Source organism: Ovis aries, chromosome 7, assembly GCF_016772045.2.
Source record: "Ovis aries strain OAR_USU_Benz2616 breed Rambouillet chromosome 7, ARS-UI_Ramb_v3.0, whole genome shotgun sequence".
Classification (NCBI taxonomy): Eukaryota; Metazoa; Chordata; class Mammalia; order Artiodactyla; family Bovidae; genus Ovis; species Ovis aries.
Genome location: NC_056060.1, coordinates 53,093,509 through 53,101,655, shown reverse-complemented (window position 1 = coordinate 53,101,655; position 8,147 = coordinate 53,093,509). Strand labels below are relative to the sequence as shown.

The 8,147-nt window shown below is 36.8% G+C and overlaps 1 protein-coding gene across 15 annotated transcripts in view; it reads right to left on the bottom strand.

Moving 5' to 3' along the window:
* Positions 1-8,147, bottom strand: part of CCPG1 (cell cycle progression 1) — a 56,485-nt gene that overhangs the window by 17,207 nt on the left and 31,131 nt on the right. For 11 of the 15 annotated variants that reach the window (XM_060417894.1, XM_060417895.1, XM_060417897.1 and 8 more), the window contains 2 exons: positions 7,954-8,075; positions 2,139-3,541 (listed from right to left, as the gene is read on the bottom strand). In XM_060417894.1, coding sequence (XP_060273877.1) covers positions 2,139-3,541; positions 7,954-8,075 — 1,525 coding nt within the window. Of the gene's footprint in view, positions 1-184; positions 3,542-7,953; positions 8,076-8,147 lie in introns of all 15 variants that reach the window. The other 4 variants (XR_009601215.1, XR_009601216.1, XR_009601217.1 and 1 more) reach the window with 1 other exon arrangement.

The window sequence follows — 8,147 nt, the reverse complement described above, 5'->3', positions numbered from 1 at the left end:
TGCGCATGCATGCTCTAACAGCTAAAGCTTATAAACAATATCTACATGTAGTTCTTAATCTCCATAATCACACCTTTGTCACTACTTCAACAAAACACTCCATGGCCATCCAATTCCCAACCAAGACATCCATTCTTTATTTTTTTTGGGGGGGGGGGGGGGAATGTAACATTATTCCTTTTACTTGAGATGATTTTCGATTTTCACAATGCCACTCTCTGCCCATCATTCTCAGCCTTCTTTCTCTACAACCCCTTGGATGTTGGTGTTCCTCAGGAGTCTGATAAACACCTCCAGCCTAGACTATCTACATATATACAGAGTCTGGGCTAGAGAGAGTCACATAACCAATGGCCAACTAATTCTCTGTACTTATATGTGAATAGATACTAAACAACTCATTTTCAATTCCCCTCACCCAAAACCTTCTGGTATTCCTTAGTGTAGCTGATGTCCATTTATAACTATAGACAGTTATATATACACCTATAACTATAGACATAGACATATACATGTAACTAGATAACTAGTGACCCAACCCAGAAATCTCAAAAGGCATTGTTACTTTCTACTTCTATTTCACAAGAAATAGCACCAATTTTACTTACTATATACCATTCAAATCTGTCTCCTCCTTTCTATTCCTGCTACTGCCCTAGTTCAGATACTCATCAGCTCATGTCTGTGTTGTTTCAAAAACCACTTTTCAGCACCTAGCTTCACTCTTTCCAATAAACCCTTCAGGCTGCTGCCAGTGACCCAAAATGCAATAAAACAAGTCCTCCAGCGGAAAGGTTCTTCATGATCTGAATCTTTTCTTCTGTTCACACCCCAGCTCTACCTTGTCTCCTTAACACAGCATGTCTTCACATCTCCAAATCAGTGCAAATGAAGTTCCCTTTGAGTGGAATGTACTCCACCAGCTGCAGCCAAGTTTTCACTACTTCAAAAACCAGTTAAAAAGAAGTTTAGCTCAAAGACCATCTTATTATGAAGACTTCCCAAACATCTGCTGACTGAGGCCACCATATAATATGCCTCCACATCTCCACTGCATTTCTTGTATTGACCTAATTCTCCAAAAGCTTCTGAGCTCCTTGACAGCAAGAATTTTTCATTTCTTTCCTCAGGACAGCCTCATAGTACTTTGCACTAGATATTTATTTAATGACTAAAGACACCAAAATCAATCTCATTATTTTATTGACACATTACATTTATTCAGAAAGCTATATATAGAGAAAACTATCTCAAAGGTTAAAAAATAAAGCTAACATTCAAAGATTAGGAGAGTTTCGTGTTACAGAATAGAAAGCTGGTAAGCAATGGATAATACAATGTTATTTTTAAAGGTTATATATAAAGCACACGCATGAGAACTTGTGGCTTGCTAAGAACTTGGCCTTTGATCATACCTCTACCTTTACCAATAATAATTCTATAATAAATGTATTAAATATCATAATTTAGTTGGTAAGTAGAATACACAAAGCAAGTGGGACACTTGAATTGTTACTCTGATTCAAAGAGAAATTTGTATTTTTCACTCCTAGCTTCCCAAAGTGAGTAGGTAAATAAAAGATTAAGGAAATAATTTAACTTAAGGTGATTATCTTTTCATATAAAGTATAATGAAAAAAATGAAATAGGCTAAAATAGAATTTTATATCCTCAGATTTTTTAAGGTAGAAATTAAACCATTTGCTCAAGTCAAACTGATTTTATGACATTTTCAGTTTGTAATAGATTTCAACTTAAAATTTAATCTTTCAATTTATCCTAAATTCCAAGGCAATAAAGTACTTTTACACATAGTACTTTTGTTTACAGAAAGTACTTTTACAACAAATACAGCTGACCCTTGAACAATGTGGGTTTGCACTGCTTGGGTCTATTTATACCTGGATGTCTTTCAATAGTAAATACTTCAGTACTACATGGTCTGTGGCTGGTTGAATCTTCAGATGCAGAAATGCTGATACAGAGGGCCTGACCATAGGTCATAAGCAGACTAACCCCCCAGGTTGTTTAAGGGTCAACTGCAGTAGCATTCTAAGAAACTTATCAAATTATAAAAATGCTATTCAATCTACAAATGTTAAAAACTATTATAATAACATGGTGCTATGTAAACCGACCTGGGTCCATATGGAGGGGAAAAGGTGTGACCAAAGAAGTGTCTATATATATATCCATCCAACTTCTCAAATACGCCATCATTATCTACTTGATATTCTTTCATGTCTTTAAGATAATCTTTAACATCATTAACAAAGTCAGTGAAGAGCTTCTGATCATGTATAAAGACACCATTTAGGAAAAACTTATTGATGAAGTGATCAAGTTCTTTCCAATGATGAAAACTATCCAGTTTTTCTAATAAATACCCTTCAATTAACTGTCTAAATTCATCTATCCTTACAGGATTCAACATTTTAACATTAAAAAGGTTAATAGATTCCTGTTGAGCACATTCAAATACACCAGAACAAGCCTTTCTGAAGGAATTATAATTTCCACCACAGTCATGCTCAGCACTGCATTTCTGTGAATTTGTATTTTTTCCAAACTCTTCAAAATGAGGCTTTTCTTTCCTTCCCTCTCTCTGCATAGTAGGGCCTCTACTATTCTGGTTTTGTGTACGTGCCTTATACTGTGGATGGAAATATTCACTAAATGTTGTCGGCTTTTTGGCTGTGGCTTCTTTTGTAGCACCAAATCTTTTATTGCCTTTTTCATCAAAGATATTCTTGGTGGTATCTTTAAAATGCCTGAAAGTGGATTTAACTGAATCTGAGAATTTTTTCAGATTTTCTTTTACAGCTTCTTTAGCCTGTTTAATTTTTTCTTTATGATGCCTCACAAACTCCTTAGTAGAATTCTTCATTGCATCAAATGTTTCCTTAACAGAACCCAAAAATGTTTCCTTTGATTTATTTTTAGCTCTGTGGTTTCCTCTGTTCCCTTTCTTTTTTCCATCAGTTTGTTTCTCATTTTGATCTTTTGCTTCAACATACAGTCTTTCCCACAAATCAGAACGCTGTTGTTCAAAGGTTAGCTTGCGCTCCAGCTCAGTGAGTCTTTCCCGTAACATTTCTATTTCCTTTTTCTCAGTCACTACACCAGCCGAGTCTGAGTTGCCATATGAGTGACTGGAGCTTAGCTGTTGGAGTTCTACCCTTAAAGCCATGGTTATTAGTCGTTCTCTTTCCAGTTCCTTCCTGAGCATCTTTGCTTCTGCCAACAGAGTCTCCCTTTGATTAAGGAAACTGTGTGTTTTCAGCTTTTCTTCTTCCAAATGCTGCTTAAGTTTCTGATTTTCTGTAACTAATTCAGTGCTTGTCCCTTTATCTTCTAATAGCCTAATCTGTTCTCTTAATTTCCTTAACTCTTCCTGTAATGAAGACAAAGCTTTTTCTTCCTTCTCCAGAGATGTTCTTAGATACTGATTTTCTGTATCAAGGTTCTTTTTCTGAGTTTCAAAGGACATCTTCTCTGCTTCAGTATGGGTCCAACACCTTGCAAGGTTTTCCTTCAATGACTAAATTTTTTGAAAGATAAGAAAGAAAAATATCAAGTAAAATATCAAAGATGAATTTAAATCTTAATGGTATAACAAATACTCCATAAATGTTTAGTGTCTATTTCCACAGAGACTATCCTTTATGTAGTATTTTCAGTACATGAAAATTGGAAAAGAAAAGTTTCATATGCAAGAAAATGCACAGCAAAGAGCTACACGAAAACAAAAACAAAGCATGCTGGAAGAAGACTGCCTTCTACCTTTTAACTACAGGACTCCACAATCTGTATTGAGAAGGCTCCTAGAGAGCATTTAAGAAGGACTAAAGGTTCTCTGATCCTTGAGTGATGGAGATTATCTTATAAAAAGTAAAATTATAGTTAGAGAGATGACTTTAGGCTTCAAAAGTCCATTATATACTCATGGCACTCTCTGAAGGAAAAAATTTTCAATAATCTCAGTACTATTTGAAAGATCTTGGTCCTACGCAAATGAACACCGTAGTTCAGGTAAATCAGGTAAGTTCTCCCACAGTTCAGAGAACAGACTAAATCTTGGTAACATTTACAACTGATTTCTCCAATTTCAATGTTTCTGAAGAGACTGACCAGATTAGCAATGTAACTCTGAAGTCAGCACCATTTCTGAGAGAGAAATGATGTCTAATCAGGTTGACAGAACTTTTGCTGCAGTGCTGGGTAGCCTTGAAGGGTCTGATTTTTCTGTCAATACATGTATTAGTAACAAACTTTAAGCAAAATAGCAAAAAATTAAACAGATTAATGGTTAAACAGATTAATGGTTATAGCACTATCTAGTCAGTTAAAATCTCATGTATAAATCAGCAAAATGATATTTCAACTTTGTTTAAAATTGACTACAAACATTATGACTGTTCCCTCTTTAAAAAAGAAAAAAAAAACCTTCAGTTTTATTTTTCACTTTTTGACCCACATACAGAGGGGTGAAAGCACTGAGTCCTAACTCCTGGACCACAAGGAAATTGCCAAGACTTTCTTTTTTTGGCCATGTCATGAGGCATATAGGATCTTATTTCCCAATACAGGGATCAAACTTGTGCCCCTTGCATTGGAAGCGTGAAGTCTTAACCACTGGGCTGCCAGGGAAGTCCCATGACTAATTCATTTCAGTTAGACCATAAAAATATCTGACAGAGACAAAAAAAAAGAGTCCTTTTAATGACAAGATTTTCCACTTAAAAATTAACTATCTGAGATGGATATTTCACTGTCTGGCTCACTAATCTTCAAAGAACAAATTAAACATCAAAATTTCCTTATAGTCATTTCATCTGCTCTCCCTATGTGAGAGAAAATACGTTTCATTTATCCAACAGAAGTGGACTTTGGAGAATACTATGCTAAGTGCAGTAAGTCCAAGGAGGACAAATACTGTATGATATCACTCATATGGGGAATCTAAAACACAATACAAACAAATATAAAAGCAAAACAGAAACACAGATGTAGAAAACAAATTAGTGGTTACCAGTGAGGAAAGGGAAGGGGGAGAAGCACATTATGATTTTGGATTAAGAGGTACAAACTACTACTCTGTATAAAGGATATATTGTACAGAACAGGGACTTATGGCCACTATAATAACTTTTAATGGAACATAATCTGTAAAAAATTTGGAATAACTATGCTGTACACTTGATACTAATATAATACTGCAAATAAACTTACTTCAATAATTTTTTAAGTGAACTATGGAATAGAACAGACTAGAGATAGGAATACCAGACCACCTGACCTGCCTCTTGAGAAATCTGTATGCAGGTCAGGAAGCAACAGTTAGAAGTGAACATGGAACAACAGACTGTTTCCAAATAGGAAAAGGAGTACGTCAAGGCTGTATATTGTCACCCTGCTTATTTAACTTCTATGCAGAGTACATCATGAGAAATGCTGGACTAGAAGAAACACAAGCTGGAATCAAGATTGCCAGGAGAAATATCAATAACTTCAGATATGCAAATGACACCACCCTTATGGCAGAAAGTGAAGAGGAGCTAAAAAGCCTCTTGATGAAAGTGAAAGGAGAGTGAAAAAGTTGGCTTAAAGCTCAACATTCAGAAAACGAAGATCATGGCATCCGGTCCCATCAATTCATGGGAAATAGATGGGGAAACAGTGGAAACAGTGTCAGACTTTATTTTTTGGGGCTCCAAAATCGCTGCAGATGGTGATTGCAGCCATAAAATTAAAAGACGCTTACTCCTTGGAAGGAAAGTTATGACCAACCTAGATAGCATATTAAAAAGCAGAGACATTACTTTGCCAACAAAGGTCCGACTAGTCAAGGCCATGGTTTTTCCTGTGGTCATGTATGGATGTGAGAGTTGGACTGTGAAGAAAGCTGAGTGCCGAAGAATTGCTGCTTTTGAACTGTGGTGTTGGAGAAGACTCTTGAGAGTCCCTTGGACTGCAAGGAGATCCAACCAGTCCATTCTGAAGGAGATCAGCCCTGGGATTTCTTTGGAAGGACTGGTGCTAAAGCTGAAACTCCAGTACTTTGGCCACCTCATGCGAAGAGTTGACTCATTGGAAAAGACTCTGATGCTGGGAGGGATTGGGGGCAAGAGGAGAAGGGGACGACAGAGGATGAGATGGCTGGATGGCATCACTGACTTGATGGACGTGAGTCTGAATGAACTCCGGGAGTTGGTGATGGACAGGGAGGCCTGGTGTGCTGCGATTCATGAGGTTGCAAAGAGTCGGACACGACTGAGTGACTGAACTGAACTGAATGCAGTACTATCTTTAAATGCACAAGCGCAGGGAGTGCCACAGGATGACTAGAGGGTACAATATTCTGTATCCAGGAAACTCTAAAATCTTGAATTAAGTGACAAAGCAGATCCTGGACAGGTCTTCCATGAAGATCTTCAAACTCCAAACCACATTTAGCAGCTGGAGACAAGAGGTTTGCAAGAATTGACTCAGTAAAGATCCATACAAGGTAAGTCTCCTTAGAGCCAAGACCATTCTATGCAACCAGAAACCGTGATAGTAAAGAAGAAAATGGCTGCTCCTTCCTGTAACATCCTCTGCTCAAGGCAACTCAGGAGGTTATAACTCAAGTGGTTGCCACACCCTTCTGGAACAGGGCTTAGCTCTAGTATTCTTATCTAGAGAATTCCATGGACAGAGGGACCTAGCAGCCTATAGTCCATGGGATCGCACAGTCTGACATGACTGACTATCACACTGCTCAAGGCAGAGAAAACTACACTATTTATAATTAACTTCAGTAGTCCATCCCTGAAAGATATAATTCAGATGTTAAGTGGGATTCTGTCTTCCAAAGAAATACAACCATAACCCTATAAAGAGTATATAAAAAAAATAAAACAAAAAAAGTATATACATAAAGAAGGGAAATTCACATTGTGAAGCATATACATTGTGAAGGAAATTTAGGGAAATGGAAGGAAAAAGGAACAGTTTACCTTTCTACCCTGAGTTTACTATAATCCCAACACCCTTCCAAAGCAAGAACTAGAGAAGAAATACTTTGCTAATCCTCACAAACCCAGAATGGAAAGCAGAATCTTGTTGGAGCTAGGTGAATTTCAGGTATTTTCATTACATGCTTTGTCTTCATAACTGACATGAGACCAGAGAAAAGGACTGCCCAATTATTCCCCATGAGCAAGGGTGGCTCCTACAGAAACGTACAAACTCTCCTCTTTCTCTCTCACTGAATGAAATGTTTTGCTTGGCTCTATAAAAATTATGTTAATAATAATAATAGTTTTTTAAAATTTATTTTTGGCTATGCTGGGTCTTCACTGCTGTACAAAGGCTTTCTCTAGCTGCAGCTGGTAGGGGCTACTCTTAAATGTGGGGCTCGGGATTCTCATTGCAGTGTCTTCTCTTGTTGAAGAGATAGGCTCTAGGGCACGCAGGCTTCAGCAATTGTGGCACACGGGCTCAGCTGCCCCGCAACATGTGGGATTTTCCCGGACCATGGATCGAACAGGTGTTCCTTGCACTGTAAGGTGGATTCTTAACCATCAGACCACCAGGGAAGTCGACTAATAATGTTTTATATATAATATCAATTAAAATAATGTTAACTATAATATAGTGATTAGGAAGAAAATCTTTGGAGTTAGATAAAATTAAATTCAGCTTTGTTGATTGCTAGACTTGAGAAAGTTACTTAGGTGTTTTGAATCTCTTTCCTACCTATAAAATGCAATTAGTTAGTATCAATACTTGCTTAATTCACTGGGATGTGGCACGAAATGCTGTAAGGTACAACACTGACCAGGACACATAAGTACTCAGTCAACAATGACCAATACTATTACTGATTTACTAATGTGCACTGTACTTGTATCTGAATAGCACAATAATTACTGGATAACACAATTTTATAAATTTGTTACTAATACATACCTTATATTCTATTAACGACTCTTGTTCCTGTTGACACTGGGAAAGATAATCCTTCATATCATTCAATTCATCTTCATGTATCTTTTTGACTAACTGTTGACGCTTCTGAATCTGAATTGTGCCTAAAAATAAAACGTTTTTTATTAGAGATATATAAATGTCACAATTACCAATATTTTTAAATATACAATGAA